Source organism: Hakea prostrata, chromosome 7, assembly GCF_041222555.1.
Source record: "Hakea prostrata isolate BN-2017 chromosome 7, UWA_Hpros_2, whole genome shotgun sequence".
Taxonomy (NCBI): Eukaryota; Viridiplantae; Streptophyta; class Magnoliopsida; order Proteales; family Proteaceae; genus Hakea; species Hakea prostrata.
The window spans coordinates 61,376,050-61,400,911 of record NC_142606.1 but is presented as its reverse complement, the minus strand read 5'-3'; the positions used below and the strand labels follow the sequence as shown (position 1 = coordinate 61,400,911).

Sequence of the window (24,862 nt, the reverse complement as noted above, 5' to 3'; positions counted from 1 at the left end):
AGTCTAGTGACATGAAATGCATATAATTGGTGTGATTACATATTTTTGTATGTGAAAGTGTCCTAAGTCCTAAATTCATCTAAGTCTTGATTCTTGACTTGATCTTCACATCTTCTTGTGCATTGAACTTGATACTCATCTTGACTTTGGTTCTTTGTCCAAATTGGTTGACTTGACTTGGGCTTGAGTATCCGATGAGTTTGGTCCAACGAGATGGAATTGATCCACTTTACCAATGAGTCGGACAAAACACAACTTAATGTAGATATTAGTAAATTATGTTTGTTATCATCAAAACTAATGGAGGCAGATGTGGCAATGCTAACATGACATTTCCCAACAACATTGTTTCACTTCCTTTATTTACCTTGTTCTTTAGTTATGCACTTTTCTCCTTCATCTTCATCTTTGCTTTGTCTTTTTAAACCCCAAAGTCTTGTCTACAAGCCAAGCTGTTGTGTGAGAACTTTTCGAACTTTTTCACCCTTCTTTCTTTATTCTTGCCTTACTTTCCCCTGTGATTCCTTCTTTTTACCTTAGAATTCCTTTGGATCCTACCACCAACCCTGTTGGCCCCAACCTTGCTTCTGAACCCGAAACTTCTCCGAATATTTCCTTCGGAAAGGCTCCTATTGTCCTTTCTACTGCTAGACCTAGTAGAGCTCCTAACGCTGATTGGGATCTTGTTCCTTACGCCCATAATGAAATCGCCACTCCTTACAACCCTATTGAAACCGTTGGAAAGAAGAAGAACTTCAAGACTGCTGTCTTGAATGGTTCCCAATGAGGATTAAGAAAACCAAGCTGGATGTAGGGTTCCCAACGAGAATTAAGAAAACCAAGCCAATTCTTGATTATCGCTTTCCATCTGAGTTCAAAGCTTGGATCCCTAAACCCTTTGATCATGCCTTTCTTACTGACCTTGGAGTGATTGCCATTTACGTCAAATCTTTAGAAGCTGGATGTAGGGTTCCTCTAAGTTCTTGGGCTCAATCTCTTCTTGATTATTATCAAGTCTGTCCTTGCCAACTTACCCCAAATAGTTGGAGGCTTGTTAACTATTTTTGGGCTTTCATTCAGTGCATGGGATGTAGTCCTTCTATCAATTTGTTTCGGAACTATCATACTTTGAAAGTCTCCAGTGAGCTTGGTTTCCTACACTTTGCTGGGAGAAACATCATTGGTGCTGAGCTTGACAACCATTCCCTTTTTGTTTGAAAATTTATCCCTAATGACAACAAAGGTTGGAGGGAGAAATATTTCTTCTATGCAATTCCTTTTCCCAATATCGTTCCCAATGGAGCTTACACTCTATGAGTCTTTGGCTCCTTTTAATCAAAGACCTCATCTGGATGAGTAGGATCAGGAGACATGGAAAATGTTTCCTTCTGGTGAACAGATTGACAGCAATGAATTTAGATATGATGAGGGTTTAGCCTGTTATGGCCTTCTTCCAGGTGTATTTTTTTTATGTTCTATTTTTGCTTTCCATCATTTTGCATTATTCCTTTGAATTGACTTTCAAATACCATTTAGGGGCTGGGACCTAGAATGCACCTAGCATTGCTAACAACAGGATGCGCATGCTGAGAAAGAGGCTGAGATTGCACTTGGGAAGAAAAATAAGAGGAAGAAACCCTCCAGTAGTTCTGGTTAGGTTTCACAGAAGAAAAGACTTACTGAGGAAGAGAGAGATTCTAATAAAGGTAACAATGGTTTTGAGGAGGAAGACGATGACACCATAGGGGGAAGAAAAAAATGAAAAAGAAAAAGAAAATTGATGGAAAAGGAAGCAAGAAAGATGAAGATGATGAGGGGGATGATTTGGGTAGAAATAGTTAGAGCAAGGAAGCTGAAGAGGACGATGATGACATTGAAATCACTAGTGTCAGAGTTGATGAGAGAATTGCCAAAAAGTCATCCAACAGGAATTGGACCTCAAGGAGGCGACTCCGTTTCATAGGTCCGTCCTCTGGTCAAGAGCTAACCACTCAGAAGAGGAGTAGGAAAATGCTGATCAAATCCCCTGCTTCGAAGGAGAATCTTGGGGTGAAGAAAATACAGAGGGGACAGCCACTTCTGACCATCCCTCTAGACACATTGTCGCATCTTTGCTTTCCCCAGTTCATCCTCCTACCGGTAAGGAAGTTATTCCCATCGTTCGGTCTTTAGAGTCTACTAAAAATTTTTATTTGCCAATATCTTATGAAGTTACTAGAGAATCTCATGCTTCCTTGGATAGAGTCCCTAATCAAGATATAAGAACTGATGACCCTCAAATTGGCCTAGTTGATCAAATCAAGCTAGTTGTTGAAGAAATTGTTGCTCATGCCGCAGGAGAAGTGATTGAGCAAATTGTTGATCAAATCTTTGGGGAAGAGGATAGTCCAAGAGAAGATAATGATCCCACAGTTCCCAAAGCTCCGCCTGCTAAAGTTCCACTTACTATTTAGGTAGCCACTTCAGCCATAACATTCTCTGCTGATCTTCCACAGTTCCCAAAACTGTTAGAACTATTAGTGTCACACCCCAGTCCCGCCCGATAACCCGTGAGCGCAATCCACGGTTTACCCATCAATGATAAATAACACACATAATAATTAAGAGCAAGAATAATCCAAATAATTAAATAAAAAGGGATTACATGAGTCCAAAACCCGAAAGGAAAGAATCAAAGAAAAAGGATAAAGTAATTCATGACTAAAAAATAAGTTTTAGCGGAAGCAAAATAATAAAAGTTCAATTGTTTCTTTGTTCTCGTTCATAGGCGGCAGTCTTATCTTCTAGCTTCTCGATAAAAGGAGTCATCCAACCCTCCTTCATCGACCTCTCAAAATGGTGAGCCACCTGAATCCTCCTGCCATCAATCGGGGCTGTAAGCACACTTCAAGCACCAACAGGTGGTTTTGTGGTATACATCGCCACTTCCCACTGGCGCCTCCAAAGTTTATTCACTGTAGTTATCCCAGTCTTGCAGAACTTCCCCCGATCCAAAATCACCATCTGCTTAGTTTAACAATAATCCACAAAAGGAATGAGTTCTGGCGAACACAGTTAGGAAACACATATCATATATATGTAAACATCATATCATGGTAGACAACATATATAAAGGATGATATGCAAATGTATGGATGCAACTAGTAACTAACCATGCAAGTCTTTAATATGGCAGACATGCTTTAAGATAATACACCAGCCCTCCTATGGATAGGTCTAGTCACTCTAATCCCTCACAGACTAGTTACCTCTATTGGGATCTCGGTCAAGGGGTTTAGTCCTCGTCAATCAAACATGGCTGGGGTTTAGGTCCACACTCTCTCACCACGATCATTGGCATGAGTATTGGCACATGTCAAGGTTTCTAATCCAATGCAAGGTCATACAATGACATACTACATGTAGTCCATATACTTCTCCTATGGCACCAACCAACTCGGTTCAGTATCCTTCTCTACTTAGGAATGAGAATCCTTATGGACTGACTACCTCTGTTGGACTCCATTCCCTAACCCTATGGTCATCCACATATTGTTGGGGTGGATGCTCTCATGTCCCCCCACAACTCCCAGCCGCTTATTAGATGCCCATGAGCCCGACCTTAACATATGCAACCCTACGAATGCATGATCAACAGTGGACCACTGAGTTTCCGCATGGACGGCTACCGCTGTAGTATGAAACAAAGTCACGTCACTGCTATCACGGGTCATTCGGCTTCAATACCCCTACCGAAAGGGTAGTAGCATGTGTGGGTACCTGGCCATGCAATCTAGACCTCCTAGGTATGTCATCCAGCAACCATGATAGTGTTGGGGGCATCAGGAAACAATGTCCCATATCATAGCCCCTGATATCCCAAACAATGGATGTGAAATCCAGCCCTATCCTAACCCTGACCTTGACCCAGAACCTTTGATGCTTTTAGGTCCGAAGACCCGGAGTGGAAGAAGAAGAGACTTGTGGGCCCTCGTAGTTAAAGACTTGGTGTTTGATTCCGAGCCTATGGATATTGACAGTGATGCCCCTTACTTGGATACACTGTCAATGTTCGGTGAGAAACTACACCTAGAAGAGGCGTGAATTAGTTGAAGTATCTAATGCACTTCCGGACTTGATTTGAAGGTAATTCTTTAATCTAGACTTGTTGATTTAGTTGGAGGAGAAAGCCCAATAGAATTTAACCCCATCTGGCCTTCCATTTCCATGTTTGAAGTTGCTGTCACTGCTTGGTCGACTGACCCAGTTGACTAGTCAGTCGACCAACTGGTTATTAAATACGAAAATTACAAATTTCTTGATTATTTTAAGCCTACTTATTGGGACCTCATGAATAGAACCCTACCCTAATCATTTGGATTCCAGAGAACGAGGAGGGAGCTTCCCAAAGCACTTTCTTGGGTTTAGTGAAGATCCTCTTCAAGAATCCTTGCTTCTTCTCTCAAATTCTTCTCTAAGGTATGATTTCTCTTTCTCATCCTCTATCCTACTCTATTCTCTTCTTTTTCTTGTTGTTGTTGTAACCTTGGAGTTGGTGCTGCAACCTTGCAACCACCACTCCAAGTGTTCATTCTTTACAAATGTATGATCTCTTTCCATTCTTGCCTATGCTATGCCCTCATTTTGATTCTTGCATATGCATTTCTTTAATTCTCTTCTTAACTTCTTGTATTCTTGTCCTAAACTGAAGTATGAAGTATGCTAAGTCTATTTACTATGCTAGCATATTATCCTAATCCATTGCTTATCAATTCCCCTAGCTAATTCCTTCATTTCTATTGCAAATTCATTTGATTTCAATTGATGCTATGATTCTTGTCTTTAGAACATAGGGTTTCAATTTGGGGATTCCTAATTAGACCATTAGATTATACTAATTACTTGCTAGATAGTGTTCTTATATTGTTGCAATCAATCCCTCCAAGTTTCGGATTGATCTGAGCCCCGAAAGCTAGGTTTCGGATCAAATTTTACTATTCAACCCCGCACTGTTCACTTGGTCGACTGAGTCAGTCTACCAGTCAGTCAAACAGCTGAGTACAGCAACCTTGTATTTGCTCGATTTGCTCTGTTTGACCTCCGATTTGATTGTTTCTTTATCTAATGTTGCACATATGTTGTCTAGGGTGCAAGCACTCATTTAGGGACTATTCTAAGTGATCCTTGGTATCATTCGATTAAGGTGGAATAGTCCCCATATAACATAGACTATGTGATTTTTACCTTGATGTTGACAACTTAGTAGGCTTAGCTTATTGGTTGTATTTGGACATCATATGACTGCTGTAAGTACCTTATGACAATAGTTTCATGTTTACATACTCTTACTTATCATGATTATTATTTCTTGTAAATTTCATATATGATTGATCATGTGATGTTATGACTTATCTTTCAATATGATGAAGTATCATGTATGTATGATCTGAAGAAGTTGAGAATGTGATTGGATAAGTATGATTTGGGATTGGGGAATGTCCTTTTGACATTTCTGTCCTTGGACATCGAAGGGAATAGTATGGGATGTTCTCCGAAGATGCCCATCGACATTTTCCTGGATTATTGGATGACATACATAGGACTTGTCTAGATGTGTTGGCTAGGATGTCCTTGTTGTATCAGACCGGAATCGGAAGGGCATTGAGACCGAACGACCCGTGGTAGTAGTGTGATTTGATGGCGCTCAAGACCGGTGAGTTATATCCGTGAGAGGACATAAATCACATTGCGGATAGCTGAAAGGGGCCATTCATTGGTAGGGTCGCAAATAGCTAGACTTGGGCTCATGGGCGCTCGAGATCGGTGAGTCATATCCATGAGAGGACTTGAGAGCTTCCCGTTTACTATTTGTGGATGACCAATAGAGTTGATGAGTCCATATTTGAGAGAGTCAGATATGCTGACTCTAGTGTGAAGGATACCGGAAAGGATCTCGGGATGGGAGGAATGGACGTATCCGGATCTGACATGATACTCCTGAGTAGATGACTTGCATTGGGCTAGGCTTTATCTTGACATGCACCAATACTTAGACCAAATGGTGATGTGAGAGAGTGGTGACCGAAACCCCAGCCATGGATTGTCCGAGATGGATGCAGGATCCATTACCAACCGGTGCTAAGTGACTGAGACTTACCCAAAGAAGTATGGTGCTATGACTTAAAGCATGTCTACCATAGAGACTAGCATATGTAGAGTTAGAATCATATTTGCATCATCTATTTCATATCATTTTGCATTATGTTATGTTTTGTATCATATAACTTATGTATTATGGAAAAACTGCCTTGCTGAGTTCTCTCGAACTCATTCCTTTCTGTGTAATTGTTTTGTTAGATTACTCTGCAGGCATTGAAGAAATTGATGGCTCCTTCCTCGAGACGGACCTGGATTCCTCATACTACTTTGAAGGTCTTGGCTACTATGAAGGTCACGGTGAAGATCCCAAGGGTGGTTACCCTCCGTCGATTAGCTCGACCTAGTGTGAACCTGTTGGTCTCCTATGTTTATACCTATGAGAATATCTTGTACAAGACCGAGGAGACCTTAGTTTAACTTTTATATTGTTATACTCTTTTAAGGACTTGGATATGTAATCTTCAACTTTGATTGATCTACTTTCCACTATGTCCTGAGGGAGTGATTTCCGCTCACTTCCTTCCTTTTGATTATATATTTGGTATCGTTTTATTCCGCACTCTAATTATCTGTTCTTATCTTATTTATGATTTCTTTTATTATATGATTTAACCTTGATTATTATTGTTCATGATTGTGTTATCGCATATTTGGGAGGCATGGTTGCTTGATACTTGATCCTTGGGACTGCGGATCACATACTCGGGTATGCCAGGTAGGGTACCGGCTGGGTGGATGTGACAATGGATACCCAACAAGGATACCCTCAATCATAGTCACAACACATCATCACTCGTTATCACAAAATCAGTCATTCAACATCATATAGTAATTAAAGTACATCTAATCATTATTCACAATATATAACTAACCATAAATCATTTAAACATATTGTTACAACAAGTTACAAGTACTAATGCATTCGAAGTTATAGCAACTCATCATAGATCATATCAATACATATATATAGGAATGTAACCTTACCTGTCAAAGCTCAAGAGACTATTAAACTATAGTTAAACCTCACATACAACAAGTCCAGAGAGCTTTAGTGATCACCTATAATATGGTTACAAAGTTATATTAAGAACAAAAGTCAAAATAGAGCAACAATTAGACTGACAAAGCTTCTGACCCAGCCCGTCGCTTATGGCGGTTGGTTGGGCCAATCAACTATCCTGAGCAACCGCCCCTCTTTCAAACAGAAACTCAAGTCCGAAATTCCGACTTTTGATCTCCCAATTTTAATAAGATTTTGGGATGATCTAAATCCGAATTTCGTCCTTATCAAGCTTAAAAGTCATACTCAATCCAAAACCATGAAGCCAAATGGTTTAGAAGAATCACATCATCTCCTTTGATTCAATCAACCCTTTATTCAGATATAAGGATCCATTTTTGGGTATTGATCTAATTGTGATCATTGTTGGAATGATGTTAACCATCACAATTCACCATCCATAGAAATATGGGAGAAAGACAACACACTACTACAGAGGAGTAGTAAGGAGTGTGAGATCATCTTACCTCCAACTGATTTGCAAAACGGATCGCAAATCATAGCTTCTCTGCGAATCAATAGTTCTTCACCTTCGAACACGTGTTCTCTGCCTCCTAGCCGTCCACAGTAACCTCCACCAATATAATAATACAAAAATAAATCATGGTTGGTTATTTATAGAGGGCTGGAGCAAAACAGGACTTAATTCCCGTAAGTAGACCTGGCCGTTCGTTTGGGATGATTGGTTGGGTCAATCAACCGCCTTAAGCAATTGCCCTCAGTACTTTTCAGTACTTGGATGCTTTGTTCATTTGGTTGATCCCCAACACTAACATAACCCTAACCAACATGTGTGGGTGTTCTTACCTTGATCCCAGACATCTTCAAACTCAACTTGACTCTAGCTAGTGATCCACTTTCCTAGTCCATCAGGGTTTCTACTGGATCTCCTTTGGGTTCCCAGTATGATAGGATGTTCATTGATAGAATCCAGATCCATGAGCTCAGAATATGGATCATGGGCTTCAATCTGATAGTCGCCTTTTCCTGATTTCGGGTATTCAAACTTCCAATACGGATCCTGGGTTAGAATTAAAAGGGATTGTTACAATTAGTGAAGCCATTGGACAAGCTAAAGAGAACCCAACTTTCATGGGTTCTGCCGCAACATGTTTAAGGCTTGTTGTGAATAAGTATGGGGAAAGGTGCTCAGAGTCCAACCCAACTTTAGTTTTAGGGGTGACAAATAAACCCAATTGAAAGTTGCTCCTCGATTCCTTCCTACAAGAGCCTTCTTTAACCTTCTTGGACTCCAACATCCAAAAGACACGTTCCTAGGCGGAGTGAAAGTGATTTAGAGGGGGAACTGATAGTTTTGACAATGAGAGCCCCCTGTTTCTGTTCCTAGATATGGATCCTTTTTTTTTATTTTTAAATCTTTTGATTTTGACCACCTATTGCCCCTTTTTCATTAATTCTGTTGAGATGGAAATACAACTCTTCATCATTGTTGATCATATATACTATACCCTCTTGAAGAAGTTGTATGACCATCTTGCAAAATATATTCTTCGTTTACTCTTTATTTTACTTCTTGATGTGCCGATCATCACTTACTCTACTAGAAATCTTAGTGAACTTGATCAGCCCTGGGTGCTACTCCGTGGCTAATAGAAGCCTTGTTTTCCAAAGTCTTTATATACCCTTCCGTGACTTTGAAATCTCATGAATTACAAAACGACTTCAGTCTGTGACTTGTGAAAAGTCTAATTAGCAATACCTTTATGAAAAAGGTTGTCAAGAGCCTTTATGGCTAGTCCCTTTGGAAAAATGGTTGACTAAAAGCCTTATTGATAAAATCTACATAGAGCCTTTATTGATAAATGGCTAACGTAGAGCCTTCTAAGAAAATGTCTGACAAAGAGCCTTTTTGAGAAAATGGCTGACATAGAGCCTTTTGAGAGGATGATTGACAAAGAGTCTTATTGATAAAATGGCTGACAAAGAGCCTTTGTTATGGATTTACGTACGAATGATCAAAGAAATTTATTCATCATCAGAATCAACTTTTGTGACCAAGTACAAATTCATCATTAATTCCTAAGTGACTCCTTCAAATATTAGTGATAATATTTCTTTAAATGAGTGATATTCCAAGGTCGTCTTAGTCGATTTCCTTGTAGATCTTTAAGCCAATAGGTGTTAGAGCTGACAATTCTGATCACCGCATATGGTCCTTCCCAATTTGTTGACAACTTCCCACAATTCCTTGGATTTGAAACTAATTTTTTCCTAAGGACCATCTCCCACTCTGAAGGATCTGGGTCTTACCTTTTCTCTATAATAAGCTGTTGTTCTCCTTAATACTCTATGTTTCAATACAACGCATTTTCTCTTACTTCATCGCTAAATTCCATATTTGCCTTTAATCCTTCTTCATTCATTTTTGGATCGTATAATTCTGATCTCTCTGATCCCACTACCACTTCAATTGGTGCTAGGGCCTCTAAACCGTATGTTAATTTGAATGAAGTCTCCCTTGTGGGAGTTCGTACTGTAGTCTTGTACGCCCAGAGTACATGTGGGAACTCTTTTATCCATTGAGTGTTTGCCTCCTCCAATTGCCTCTTTATCCTGTTGAGAAGGGTTCCGTTGGTTATCTCAATCTGCCTGTTACACTGTGGATATGCAACATAAGAATTTTTGTATTCTATGCGATAGTGGGCACAGAACTCTTGGTTAGTGAGTAGAACTTTTGGCATACCAAAACGATATATTACCTTGTTTCAGAAAAATTTCTCCATCTGGTTGGCCGTTATGGTTGCCTTGGCCTCTGCTTATACCCATTTGGTAAAAGAATCTATTACTGCCACGAACTTCCTTCCTCCTAAAGCTACTGGAAATGGTCCTGAGAATTTCCATTCCCCACATAGAAAATGGTATTGGACTCAGGATTGATGTTAGCTGATTAACGGGTTGCCTTTGGATTAAAGCATGAATTTTGCACTTATGACATTGCTTTACATACTCCATAGCATCGTGTTGCATTCGTGGCCAGTAAAATCCTTGCCTTAGAACTTTGTAGGCCAAAGCTCTTCCTCTCATACGACTTTCACAAATTCCTTCATGAACTTGCACCAAGGTATATTGGGCATCCAAAGGTCCCAAGCATTTCAAAAGCGAACCAATGACAGTTCTTTTGTAGAGAAGTCCATTCTTTAGAACAAACTTTGCTAACCTTCTTCTCAGAGCCCTCACCTTTTCTTTTTCACTTGGAATAATGTCGTCTTTAAGATAAGACACTATTGGATCCATCCAAGATGGATCGTTATCAATCTCCATGATTTCTGGCTCTGAATAAGTTGGTGAACTTAGCTCCTCAATGTACAGTACTAGAGGTAAGGGTGTAAATTTTATCGAAGCTAATCAAGCCAAAGAATCCGCCATCGCATTTTTCTCTCTTGGTATTCTTTGTGTACTAAACTATGTGAACCACACCTTGCATTCAAGTACTTTCTGTAAATATCTGACCATCCGATCATCCTTGGCTTCATATACCCCCATTAACTTGATTGACTACCAGCTCTAAATCACTCCTGACTTCAATATTCTAAACACACAGTGACTTGGCCAAATGGAGTCCAGCAATCAAGGCTTCGTATTCTGCTTCATTATTCAGAGCATGGAATTTGAAACACAAAGCACTCTGAACAATAAAACTAGTTGGGCTCTGAAGAATCAATCTTGCTCCAAATCCCTGAGAGTGGCTCGAGCCGTCAACATGGAGAATTCATCTACCAAGAATTACACTGAGATTTTCTTCATCCATGGGTGGCGATACACTCTCAGCAATAAAATCAGCTAAGGCTTGAGCCTTAATCGTTGTTCTGGGCTTATAACATATCATGTTCAATTAGCTCAAATGCCCAAGACACTAATCTTCCTGCTAGTTCAAGCTTATGAAGGATATTTTTTGAAGGCCAATTGGTCAAGACAACTATAGAATGGGCTTGAAACTAGGTTCTCAACTTTCTTGCTGCTATTATTAAAGTTAAGGCTTGTTTCCAACTTCTGGATACCTGGACTCGGCATTAGGTAAAGTGTGACTTACAAAATAGATCTGATGTTGATGTGCTCCTTCTCTAATCAAGCCTGCACTTAGTGCTGCCCCAGAGAGGCCAAGTAGATTTGCAGAGTTTCTCCCGAAACGCCGTGACAAGATTGGAGGGCTTGTCATTCGCTTTTTCAATTCCTCAAGTGACGTCTAGCACTCCTTTGTCCATTTGAATTCATTTTTTTAGTGTTCAAGTTCTTTAATGCTTTGAAGAAGGTTGCACACTTATCTCCTAATTTGGATATGAATATGTTTAGAGCTGCTACTTTTCTTGTTAGGCTTTGTATTCCCTTCATGTTATTTCGTGGTTCCATATCCGGTATCACTTTGATTTTTTTTGGATTCGCCTCTTTCCCACATTGTGTGACCATATAGCCCAAAATTTTCTTGATGATACTCCAAATGCACATTTATCTGGGTTAAGTCTCATCCTATACTTTCTTAGACATCAAAACATTCCTTTAGATCTACTAGATGTTCTATTTTCAATTTACTTTTAACAAGAAGATCATCCACATACACCTCCATGTTCCGACCAATGTGATTAGAAAATAACTTATTCATTGCTTTTTGGTATGCGGCTCCAGCATTTTTTAGACCAAAGGGCATTACCTTATAACAATAACTCTCTATATTGGTAATGAATGTAGTGTGGGGTTGATCCTCTTTCTGCATGAGAATTTGGTTATAGCCAAAATATGCATCCATAAAGCTCAACATTTGCTGACTAGATGTAGCATCAATCAGTTGATCAATCTATGGTAATGGATGGCAGTCTTTCAGACAAGCGTTATTCAGATCCGTATAATCTGCGCACATCCTCCACTTGTCGTTGTGCTTTTTTACTATTACCACGTTTGCTAAGTAGATTGGACATTCAATTTGTTCAATAAACCTTGATTTTTTGAGCTTTTCAACTTCTACTTTTATCGCTTCATGCTTCTTTGCTGAAAAGTTTCTCCTCCTTTGCTTCCCTGGCGTCATTGTGCTATTCAGCCAGAGACTATGCTCTACTACTTCTCTACTTAGTCTTGGCATATCCTAAGCTGGCCAAGCAAACATCTTAGAATTTTGCCGTGGAAAGGTTGTGAGAAGCTTTTTGTCTTCCTTAGTTTGTTCCACTCCTATCATTGTTCCTTTCTCCGAATCATCCAATTTGAAGAAACTTTTCTCTAGTTTTTCTACTTGTTCTCCTCTATGGATATTATCCTCATCTCCATTATCTATAAATTCAATAGTCAAGGCTAGAGCTTTACTTTGAGCTTTTGAATTTATGAGAAAAGTTGTATAACATTGTCTGGAGAACTTCTGGTCTGACATTCATTCTCCAACTCCTTGCTCAGTTGGGAACTTCTTCTTCAAATGCCTTATAGAGACAATCACTCCTATCGCGTTTAGAGTCGGTTTGCCCAAGATCATTATTTTCTGATAGACTTCTGATCACCAAAAATGTTGTTATCGTTGTCACTGTCTTTGGATGAGTTCCAAGTGTTATGGTCAACTCTAGCATTCCTTCTATAGAGGCCGATTCTCCAGAGAAACGAAATAGTCTGGTTCCACATGTTTTAGTTTTACTGATTCGTGTTTTAGCTTTAGAAAAGCTTCATAGGACAAGATATCCATTGAAGAGCCTATGTCGATTAGGACTCTATGGACATCTCAATTTGTGACTTCTGCAACCACCTATTGCATGATCATGTGGTTCTTGAATCCCAGCCATTTCATCTTCTTTGAAAATGATTTCCTTCATCTTCTTTATTCGTTTTGGGATCAACTGTGATTCAACTGAATGTACAAACCGAGCGTGAGCTTTTGATTTTTCCATAGAGTTTAGATCTATACTTCCCAATATAGCCATGATTGGTGATTTCTTTCGTTGAGGTTTTGGACCTTCATGATCCTCCACTGGAGAATCTGACTGATAATCTTTTTTAGCTTCCTCCTTTTCTCTCTTTTTCCACCTCCTTGGCTATCTCTATTCGCTTTCCCCATTCCTCCCTCTCGGTTCTGTCCCTGACTAATCAACCGCTCAATTTCATTATTTAGAATTCTATATTCGTCTATATCATGTACGTGAACCTTGTGATAACGGAAAATTTTGTTAGGATTTCAGTCCTCCGCCCTTACTACCATTGGAGCAGGCCATCTTAAGAACGTTTGATGTTGGATTTGCATCAATATTTATGATCTCTTCGCATTCAGGCTCTTAACACTGATCATTCTTTCTGTTTCTATATTCATTTCTTGAATAACTCTTGTAATTTCTCCGATCCTTTTGGTTAGAGAAAAATGTTGCACTTTCTTTTTTCTTGTTTCCTCCATCATCAGTCTCTTTTCTGGCCTATAGGGTCTCCTTCATGTTCATATTGTTCACGTCTCAGTTTTTTTTCATGATCAAACTCAGAATTTCATCTTGTCCTGAACATTGATCATGGCCCGCTTCATTCAAGTTTTTCTGTTGTTCCTAGTTGATCTCTTCATGTGCTGGTGGACTCCCTCCTCTCTTCTTTATCTTTTTTTTTGTTGCTCTTCATACTCTTTCGATTCTTCATCAACTTTTGATTTCTTTGTTTGTTTGGCTAGAACTAGATTTTGTCCTTTTAGTGATGAGGAAATGATCTACACTTCAAAGTTCTGACCTCCGAACACATAAGTTAAACTAAGATCGTTTCGGGATCAATGCTCCCATCATACACAATAAATATTGGAAACTTGGAGTTGTGAAGGAGTTGAGCTTTCATGATTTCTTTAGAGAATGGATTCCGACTCATTGATTCTTCAATGTTTCCTTCATTTTCTTTATTCGCTAATCTTAGAATTTGATTATCCAGAATCCGGAACCTCTTATTTATCTCTGATTCGTGAACATCATAATAACTGCAGACTGACTTCTGCTTTTTCTCCTTTCAATCTCTTCTACTTCCAAGAGTCTTACTCCATCGGCTTTGTCTTTCCTTTTGCATTTTTCCGTCGGAGATCTCTCTGACTTGCCTCCACAGCCTCAATTAGAGGTTCTTCTTCCTGTTTTTCCAGTTATTGAGCCATGGTTTTTTGCTCTTTTCCACAGATGGCACCAAATGTTGGTGTGGAATCTGCCGAGATTACAGATCGTAGATCACACCAAGAGGTTCAGTTCTGGCGGCTTGAACTGATTGAATCTACGTGCACCTGCAATTTCATTGGAAGATGCTTTTAGAAATGGTGCTGATCGTTTTGATCGGTGGTCCGTCTCCGACAATCAAGTCAGTAGTGACCTAAGTGAGATCGAACTAGAGTTCAGGTGAAACCTAGGTTTGAAAGAGCTCAGAGCAGGAAAGTTGCAGGTTTAGTGAAAAATGAAGTGTCGTACCTCTTTCTCACGCTTACCCCTTATTTATGATTTTCTTTACTGTCTTTACTGATCAAGTCTTATTTGGAACGTCGGATGCATGCCTTAGATTGACAGCTATGATTAGAATCTCATGTAGTTGATGGTTCAACCTTGTGCTATATTCGAATCAGTTCTTAATGGAAGTAGAAAATGCATTTCTGTTGCCATATACTTTTTTCAAAGCTGTTAGAGGTACAGGTGAAACTGACTAGCATCCTTTTTCAGTCAAGAATTTCAAGATCTTCTACCCTTGGTAGTGAACCATTCTCTTTTTTCTACCCGTTTAGGGTGTAGAGGAGAACCTGTTAGTATGTATTGACACAATCAAGAGATAGATCAAGAATCTAAGGCTGTGCATGCCATAGGAGCTCATTTGATCCATTTCTCAGATCCTTCTTTTTTTTGGGTAATATGGATAGTAATTCTTCACACATCATGCATAAGCTGGACAACTATCACTAAGTTATTATTCACACACAAAATTTTAAGATACAAGCTCAAAAGAATATTTTTTCCCCAATGATGGGGCAATAAACCAAATTCTAAGTAGTAGCAATGGGTGGTAATATCATGGACCTCTTCCCTTTGATAGGACTTGTGGTGTCAGGGAAAGTCCCCCCAGTTCCCATAAGGTCTTCCACAGAACCATCATTCAAAACCTGGACAGGGTAACTCACCAAATGGACACCTTCCATATCTACTATTTCTTCTCTGCTGTATATGCTCCACATTTTCTCTCCTATTGAACAGATTCTCTTTACACAATCTAAACTTTGTGGCTCCAGGTGTACTTCTTCAGAGCAGCCAGTATGCTCATACCAGAGGGACATTCTGTATACATGAATAGCTCCATTGCTCATTTTGTTTCCGATGCTTTTGGGTTGGTAGCATCCTATTGCTATTTCAGTGTCCCGTCGTCCATCCATCGATCGCTGGTTTATATTAGCAGAGCCTATTAACATGTATGCATCATCCACTGGAGAGTAAACACCAAAGCAGTCATCACAGATGATTAATATCTTGTCATCAAACAAGTTAAAATATGAATAGCTGCAAGTGAGACCAAAAATAATTTAGGAAAAATTCCTGTACCTATCATGAGCTTGGAGTGTACATAAATCATGAACCTCCTGTGTGTTTGAGCTTTCCAGTAATGGGTTGTTGGGTGTGGAGAGTATGGAGATATGAACTCTCCTTTGCAGTTCTCTTCCCTGTTGGCTAGGCAGAAGAAGTTCAAATAATCTCGAGGATGCCCTGGCTCACCGCTCTCTCGAATTGCTTCTCCAATAAGCTTATACATCATTGCCATTGTCTGTCTAGTCCAGTGCAGTATGTCCTGCACTGATTCACTGTCAGGTACTCCTTCTGGCCACATTGGTATCACAATATATACAGCAAATCGTTCCTTTGCGTTGATTTTATTCACCACCTTAAGGGCAATTTCCACAGGGATCAAGTTCCTGCAACCACAATGTTTATCCTTCTCCCAAAATTGACATCCTCCTATGAAATATTGGTTCTCAATGTAGATAAACCTCTCTGCATGCCTAATTGCTTCAACATAAGCTTCATGGATACTGTGCTCGACAGAGACACCATTCTGCAGTTGGGTGGCAGATGCATGATCAATTGATCGGAAGACCTGAACATTCCAATCCCCTCCAGAGTCTACATTCTTAAAACAAGGCTGGCGAATGAGATCTGGGATGGTGTCGGTGGGAACTAGCAATGAAGGATCACATTGTTTAGTCCACCGTTGCTCAAAGTTAGCCAACACATCCCGAGCAGCTTCACCTGTGATGCAAGCATGACTGTCATGCCAAGCCTCTCTTGGTCCACCTTTGAGAAGACTAGCTCCTGCAATGTTTATCTGATAAAAGTCTTGAGCATGAGATTCAGTGTTTAGTGTTTTAAACAAGGAATGCTCTTCAGTATCGTATCGGCCATCACATAAATCCACCCCACCAATAAAACTCATTATTTCTCTACTTCTGAAATCACTCATGATTTCATCCCTGCAATCATCAACACTAGTTGGGATAAAATGTGCTTGGGTGTCCACAGTGATGGTCTTCTGGTGGTGAGTGAAGACTGTAGGGAACTTACGGTGTAGCCTGGGGCATAATCTACATATCACCTTAGTGTGCTTGAAGTAGTTCAAGGAATCTTCATCATGTGTTCTCATCACTCCCTTATTCTTGAGGATTGCTAGAGATGTTTCATCATCCCACAGCATGATCCTCACAGCTATGCCTTCTTCTGCTTTTCGTTTCAACAATTCACCAATTTTTACGCCCCTCGCATTTTCAAGCTCAGTATGAGAGTCACGGACCTGTACATTCAAGAGCATAGTCAGATTGTGGGAAGAGGAGATGATCATAAATTTAGATAGAAATGGGGATTAACAGAAACTTACCAGCACCATGTTAGGGTTGAAAGACCACCCTGCAATGTAAATTAAATACTTCGCACCGTCTATGGCTTTGTATACATCCTCCCACAGCTTTCTTGGGTACCCTTGAAGATTAACTGGTGGATGGAAAGTTGAGTGATGGTGAACATCTTGATAGAGTGTGACATGGCAGCTTGATCGTTGTGGAAATGTGGAGTTCCTTGTGCCCTGGAAATCATCATTGGAAAGTAATTTCCCCCAGCCTGGTTCACATTCTGCATCCTTAAACCATAAAATGAATTGGAGTTTGAGGTTTGGGTTTGGTTTCCCTTTCTCAGTGAGGAGAGGAAAGAACCCATCAATCAGAGTTGCTTCATTTAATATCTGATAGGTAGGTATGTGAATCTTTCCTAGGAAGCAGCGCTTTGTCTTCATTGTTATGGTGATCGAAGAATCAGATGGATGAGCACAGAGGATCTGGAAAGTTTGGTTCCACACACGGTCGAATTCATGGCTTGTCTCTGCAACTTTCTTGTTGTCTATCCTTATTGTGACATAGGTGGGCATCTCTCTGAAAAACAGACACTTGGGGAGGGGGCAGACAAATTCAATCAATGCTTAGTACTTCGAAGTTCTAACTTTCAAAGGTGGATTCAACTGAACATGTTATAATACCAAAATTAGCCTATAGTTTGTAGGACTTGCATCTATGATTACTGTTTTGAATACTTCTTGGTGCTCAAATCACCAGTCTTCAGTGTTTGTGAAGAAAACTGTGAGAGAAGGAAACTCTCACCCTGTTTCCTCATTCATCATCCTTGATGATATTCAATGAAATCAGCCAAATGATACATTGTAGTATTAGATGGTTTATATACTATGATATTCAGGTGATGCCCACCTAATTAAGCAGTTAATTCAAAATTAATCAGGAAGGTAGCTTGCATGGAGATGGAACAATTAAATCGCATGTTGTGTAATGAGGTTTTTGGATTACTTACTTCAGAGAAACAGGATGGTGTGTAAGGTGTGGCATGGAAAATGGTTACTTCAAGTGTTCCATGGAGGAATTTCTTCTGGTTTTCTCCCTCCATTTTGCGAGTCTTTCAATCAGTTCTTCCTTGAAAAGTAACTTGAAGCCTTGAGAGGTTCGAAGAACGTGAGACAATCCTATACAATTTCACCATCATATCATATATAAATTGGACTGGTTTTAGTTCTTCATTAGAAAACAAGCAAGGCATTCTCTATGGGAATGTGAGGGAAGATGTTTGAGGTTAGAAAGACTTGTGGGTGTCTGCACATCATGGCTTAGAGGCAACGTTCAAGTGTAATTTAAGTCAAATGGGTTTTCTTTCTTTCTTAAATTTCAAGTTGAAGAATTGGTCAGAACTGATTTAAATAAAGTGAAGAGTTCCTCTTGAGTGAAACTACAATTCTCTTATAACCCACCATGCTTATTGAAGTTGAATGGCTCATTTAATTGGCTTTGTAGTAAAGAAAGGAGAAGAGAACTTCCACAAGCTCATCTGGGTTTTGGGTTCTTTAGTCATCAGCTATGAACAGAGCCCAGGAATGCCATTAGAATGAGCACTGGCAGATACGTGAAGCCACCACTGCTTCTACGCTGCTAGCGTGTGGCATTTCCTTCACGTAAAACTTTATAATTGTTTTCTCTTTTATATGTACTTTAAAGTCTCTAAGATATAGATGCTCCTCTAGAAAACCGGTTGGTGTTCCGTGTACATTGAAGCATGTGGAACTCTATCCCTTAAATTTATTATAGTTTGAAATCAATTTGTTTTTGAATATTTTGATTGGGATAGTTATCATTATCAATAGCTTAATATCATATTGAAAGTTCTCTTGTTGGCAGAGGAAATCAACGGCTATCACAAATAGGTTTGAACCTTTATTCAGTAGTGGTGTCACAATCATCCATCCATTTTGGCGGTCTTTGACCAATAACAAAACCTTTGGTTTGGGGTTGAGGTTTTTTTCATGTATATTTTAAGTTGTAGTTATATTCTTATATCCGATTTAGAAGATGGACCCACATCGACATATTTTAATAGGCGACCTAAATGGCTCGTTTGTGGAGATCTGTGGTAGAAACAAATGGCTTGGGTCTTTGGTGCGGGGTGGAGCCCTTGTGATACGATTCAATCCGATCCGATGAGTCGACCCGTTTACTCAATTAGAGTCTACATATATGTATCTTATGTTCACCTACTACATATTATTGAAAGATTTGAGATTTTTGATTAGGGTTTTGGGTGAGAGTTTTTGTAACGTTATTCTTGACAATTGGTTGTGAAATCTCCTTCTGTTCTTTTTTTACATAGTGGAAAATTTTTCTTCTTCGCCCGTGGACTTAGCATATCATATTGATGTATGAACCACGTTAAATCTTTGTGTGTTTTTGTTTTTGTTTCTTTTTAGATTCGTTATTTCATGATGTTTGTTATAACAATTGGCATTAGAGCTCTTGGTCATTTTTTATTTGTACATCCATGGTTTTAACATCAACGAAATACGATATTGAAAAATTTGACGGGAGCATCAGTTTCAGTTTATGGCAAGTTTGAATGTTGGGAGCATCAATTTTAGTTTATGACAAATTCTTACTCAGCAAAGAGTGAAGAATGCTATACTTGGGAAGAAGAAGAAATTTGAGACTATGTCTGAAGAAAATTGGAATGATATGGATGATCGAACCCTCACCGCAATTCAGTTATATTGAACGAAGTTCTCTCGAGAGAAACAACGACAGAATTGTTGTTGGCGTTGGAAAGTTTGTACCTCATGAAACCCCTCACTAACTAGTTAAAGTTAAAGTAACGGTTACGTACTTTGCGTATGGGTGAATGTATTTCTTTCAAATCTCATATTGCTACTTCTTACTCTATCATTACTGATCTACAAAAGATAGATGTTAAAATTGATGATGAAGATTTAGCCCCTATTATTATTATGTTTATTGCTTCCATCATACAAGCACTTTAAAGATACCATGATCTATGGCAGGGAGACAATCTCAGTTGCAGATCTCAAAACGAATCTTTTGAGTAAATATAAAATTAACGATAAATTGACATCAACCAAATCTAAGGGTGTTGGTTTGACGGTTAGAGGTAGAACTACTGAGATAAATTCGGATAGTGACAAGAAAAAGTCTAGGTCAAAATCAAAGAACAAAAACTTGACTTGTAATTACTGCAAGAAAAAGGGGCATATCAAATCTGAATGCTACAAGCTTCAGAACAAATAGAAAGCAAGTGGTGGTACCAACCAACCAAAGAAAGAAAACTCTGCAGAGGCTTGTGTCACTGAAGATGGGAGTGATTTTGAGATGTTATTGGTGTCTAATGACAGAGTTAGACCACAAGAAGAATGGATCCTTGATTCTAGGTGTTCCCACCATATGTGCCTTAACCATGAGTGGTTCTTTACTTACGAATATTTTTAAGTGGAGTTGTGTTGATGGGGGATAATTATCCTTGTAATATAGTTGGGAAGGAAAATATCAGAATTAGGATGCATGATGGTATTATCATAACTCTAACTGATGTCTGACATGTTCCAGAATTGAAGAAAAATCTCATTAGTTTAGACACCTTTGATACAAACTGGTGCAAATACACAACTGAAGGTGAAGTCATAAAGATCAGTAAGGTTGTCTTTTTATTAATGGAAAGAATGTTGGTAATTTGTATATCTTGTAGGGTACTACAATCATTGGATCCATTGCAGCAACTTCATCAGTTTCTGATTCAAATGCTACAAAATTATGGCACATGAGACTAGGCCATATGAGTGAAAGAGGGATGACTGCATTGAGCATAAGGGATCTATTGTGTGATCAGAGTACAGGAAAGATGAAATTGTGTGTTTGAGAAGCAGAAGAGAGTTAGTTTCAGTACTGCTATTCACAAGACCAAAGGAACTTTGGACTACATTCATTCAGATTTGTGGGGGCCATCCAAGGTTCATTCAAAAGGAGTTGGTGTTAGGTATTTACTTATATTCATTGACGATTATTCTAGGAAGGTCTAAGTCTACTTCTTGAAATACAAAAATGAAGTATTTGTTACTTTTATGCAATGAAAGATTTTGATTGAGAAGCAAACTGGGAAGCAAATTAAAAGAGTGATAATGGACAATGGCCTAGAATTCTGTGAAGGAGACTTTAATAAGTTCTGCAGGAGTGAGGATTGCAAGACAGTTGTGAAGACATCTCAGTAGAATGGAGCTACAAAGTGTATGAACAAAACCTTGTTAGAGAAGGCAAGGTGCATGTTGTAAAATACAGGATTGGGCAAGGAGTTTTGTGCAAAAGCAATAAATGTAGCAACATGGTTGGTAAATAGGTCTCCTTGCACAACTATTGAATGCAAAACTCTATAGGAGGTATGGTTAGGTAAACTTGTTGATTACAGTAATTTAAAAGTTTTTGGATGTCCTGCTTATGCACGTGTGAATGATGGAAAGTTGGAACCTAGGGCTAAAAATGTATTTTTCTTGGATATGGATGTGGAGTTAAGGGATTCAAGTTATGGTGTTCTGATCCACATAATCCTAAATTTATTATTAGGAGAGATGTAACTTTTGATGAATCTGCTATGTGAAATCCTAGAAAAGAAATTCATATTCACAGTGATACAGAAAAATTTTAGGGAGAATGTGGAATTTGAAGTAGATGATCTATCTTTAAAAAAAGCACAGTCAATTTTAGTTCAACCACCCACTCTTATTGAGAAGAAGGTGCTCCAGGGAATCGAGAGGAAGGTGCTACAGGGAATCAAGAAGAAGAAGAGTACAACATTGCCAGAAATAGGATAAGGAGGAATATTAGGCCACCACAAAAATATGTGAATGCTGAAATTGTTGCTTATGCATTGCTTGTTGCAAATACAATTGATAATAGTGAACCTGCAACATATTCAAAAGCTATTTCTTCTATTGATTTTTCAAAGTGGTTGTTGGCCATGAATGAGGAGGTCGAATCTCTTCATAAAAATCAAACATAGGACCTTGTCAAGCCGCCTAGAGGGAAGAAGATTGTCAGTTGCAAATGGCTCTACAAGAAGAAAGAATCCACCGTAGGTGATGGAGATGCTAGATATAAGGCATGATTGGTTGCAAAAGGGTGTAGTCAGGTACAAGGTGTTGACTTTAATGATGCGTGTTCACTTATTGTTAACCATAGTTTCATTCGTGTTTTGCTTGCTTTTGTTGCTGTGCATAATTTGGGGTTAAAACAACTTGATGTGAAAACTACATTCTTGTATGGTAAACTAGAAGAATAGATTTATATGCATCAGCTTGAGGGTTTTATTGTAGAAGGAAAAGAGGACCAAGTTTGCTTATTGAAAAAGTCCCTATATGGTTTGAAATAATCTCCTAGACAGTGGTATAAGAGGTTTGATACGGTCATGGCTACTTTAGGTTATAGTAGGTCAAGTATGATTGTTATGTACACTTTAAAAAACTTGTTGATGGTTCATTTCAATGTTTGTTGTTATATGTTGATGATATGTTAATTGCTACTAAAGATATGGATGAGATCATCAGGTTTAAGCAACAGTTAAATACTGAATTTGAGATGAAAGACTTGGGGGCAGCAAGAAAGATTATTGGTATGGAAATCAAGAAGGATAGAAAGGCAAAGAACCTATGGCTATCTAAAAAAAAAAAAACATAAAGAAGGTGTTGGAGCTTTTTGGCACGAAAGATGCAAAACCTGTTAGTACTCCAATTGCATTTCATTTTAGACTTTTAGCTGCTCTATCACCTCAGACAGATGAAGATGTGAGTTATATGTCATGTGTTCTATACTCTGGTGTAGTTGGTTCCATTATGTATGTTATAGTGTGTACTCGACCTGACATTTCCAAGTAGTTAGTGTGGTGAGTAGATATTCATCATATTCAGATAAAACTCATTGGAAAGTAGTGAAATGGATACTTTGATATCTAAAGGGGACCTCTGGTGTGTGTTTGGAATTTGGGAGGAATGGTAACAAATTGATGCAGGTGATCTTGACAAAAGAAAGTCACTTACAAGTAAGTGTTTACTTTGGGGTAAGTGTTTACTTTGGGAGGTTGTGCGATTAGTTGGAAGGCTACTTTACAAGCTATAGTTGCATTATCTAGTACAGAAGTAGAGTATATGGTAGTGACTGAAGTAGTTAAAGAAACTATTTTCTTAGATGCTTGTTTGGAGAACTCAGCATGATTCAGGAAGGCGATTGTTGTCCATTGTGATAGCCAAAGTGATAATTCACTTGATTAGAGATTAGATGTATCATGAGAGGACGAAGCACATTAATTTTTGGTATCATTATGTTAGAAAAGTAGTTGTTGAAGATAATATTCAGGTATTGAAGATTGATACTAAAGATAATCCAGCTGATATGTTGACAAAGCCATCATGTACCGGCAAGTTCAAGCATTGCTTGGACTTGATTGGTCACAATAAAACTTAGCCCATGAAGGGGATTTTGGAGAATATAACGATTATTCAATTTTATGGGAGAATTCAAGTCAAGGTGCAGATTTGTTATGTTTTGACTAGAATTCTTGTACCCGATTTGGAAGATAGAACCACTGACATACTTTGGTGGGTGACTTGAATGACCTGTTTGTGGATATTTGTGGACGAGGTGTGGGGCCAGAGCCCCCACAGTACGGTATGACCCATAGAAAAAAATTTTAAGGAAACTCAAGTTTCAACTAGGTGAAAACGGGAAACCTAGGCGGGAAACTGAGGAATTTCGAGGAAACTTAAGACTTTTTTTGTACTAGTCTCCACAGGTTTTAGGGAGTATTTTATGGTGAAACTCTGTATTTAACTTAATTAGAGTATAAAGAACACATTGGTTGTATTTTGCTAAAAAAATCAATGTAAATATGTCATTTAATGTACATAATACACTATAAACTTAACTACTTAAATACATAACATTCAATATATAATTTTTAACTTCAAAACATCAAATACAAAGTAACTGACAATAAAAGGAAAGTACAACTCAATACCTCGGTGGATCCATCATGTGAGCTAAGTAGTATTATGTATGTAACATCTTCTCCTTCAACCAATGAATATAAACATTTCATGATATTTTATGCCTATGGTTGTCAAGATAATTGACAACTATAACTTTATAAATCTGGTCATCAACATGCCTAAGATAACTAGGCTGAGGGAATATGCAATTTGGATAAGGAAGTCCTGATGGAAGGGGTATTTGAGGAAACATGAAAGAAACAAAAAAAAAAAATTGAAAATATGAGAAAGCTACGAAATTTGCAAGAAAAATTCCCAAGTTTTTACGAAATTTTCCAGATTACCACAAAATTTCCCATGTTTCCTACAAAATTTGAGAATTTCTTTTTCATGAACCAACTTGTCTAGTTGGGTTGAACCAGGTTTCAAGGTTTCGACAAGTTTTGATGGTTTGGCCCTCTGTCGTGAGCTACTCATGGAGACATCCGACATGCTGCGATCAAATGACTAAGACTAGGTTAGGTACTCAGCTTTTTCTCTTTTCCTGAACCCCTAACTGCTGCCCTGATCTTAGCAAATCCGAGAGCGATCAGCGAGAAGAAAGAGCCACATGCGGAATTTTGATCGAAACTTGGAATTTTTTTTGTTCCCCTAGTTTTTCGTTTCGAGTTTAACAAAATGAAAATTTTTAGTGGAAATTTCTCAATTTTTGACAGAATTTTGTTCTATGGTACGACCAAACTCGATGAGTTGACCCATTTACTTGATTGGAGTCTATAGATATGTATGTTATGTTCACCTACCATATTATTGAGAGATTTGAGATTTCCAATTAAG

At 38.6% G+C, this 24,862-nt stretch overlaps 2 protein-coding genes across 2 annotated transcripts; both read right to left on the bottom strand.

The window, feature by feature from the left end:
- Positions 1–9,513: 9,513 nt before the first annotated feature.
- On the bottom strand, positions 9,514–10,480 carry LOC149011585 (uncharacterized). Its single transcript, XM_089162701.1, has 3 exons — positions 10,167–10,480; positions 9,903–10,046; positions 9,514–9,808 (listed from the first exon to the last, which is right to left on the bottom strand). The coding sequence occupies exons 1-3, from the start codon at positions 10,478–10,480 to the stop codon at positions 9,514–9,516; spliced, it is 753 nt and encodes a 250-aa protein (XP_089018827.1).
- Positions 10,481–14,695: 4,215 nt separating this feature from the next.
- PLDEPSILON (phospholipase D alpha 4) lies at positions 14,696–18,306 on the bottom strand. Its single transcript, XM_089162167.1, has 4 exons — positions 18,016–18,306; positions 17,039–17,599; positions 15,715–16,954; positions 14,696–15,598 (listed from the first exon to the last, which is right to left on the bottom strand). The coding sequence occupies exons 1-4, from the start codon at positions 18,106–18,108 to the stop codon at positions 15,165–15,167; spliced, it is 2,328 nt and encodes a 775-aa protein (XP_089018293.1). The 5' UTR covers positions 18,109–18,306; the 3' UTR covers positions 14,696–15,164.
- Between the last annotated feature and the right edge of the window lie 6,556 nt (positions 18,307–24,862).

Bases quoted from the DNA above. Each gene is read 5' to 3' on its own strand.
- PLDEPSILON (XM_089162167.1), bottom strand. From the start codon at position 18,108: ATGGAGGGAGAAAACCAGAAGAAATTCCTCCATGGAACACTTGAAGTA. The intron at 17,600-18,015 runs GTAAGTAATCCA...CCCCTCCCCAAG, and splicing joins CACCATCCTGTTTCTCTGAA to TGTCTGTTTTTCAGAGAGAT. The intron at 16,955-17,038 runs GTAAGTTTCTGT...TTGAATGTACAG, and splicing joins TCAACCCTAACATGGTGCTG to GTCCGTGACTCTCATACTGA.
- LOC149011585 (XM_089162701.1), bottom strand. From the start codon at position 10,480: ATGGAGATTGATAACGATCCATCTTGGATGGATCCAATAGTGTCTTAT. The intron at 10,047-10,166 runs GTATGTAAAGCA...GGAAATTCTCAG, and splicing joins ATGCAACACGATGCTATGGA to GACCATTTCCAGTAGCTTTA. The intron at 9,809-9,902 runs GTATGCCAAAAG...ACAGTGTAACAG, and splicing joins CAAGGTAATATATCGTTTTG to GCAGATTGAGATAACCAACG.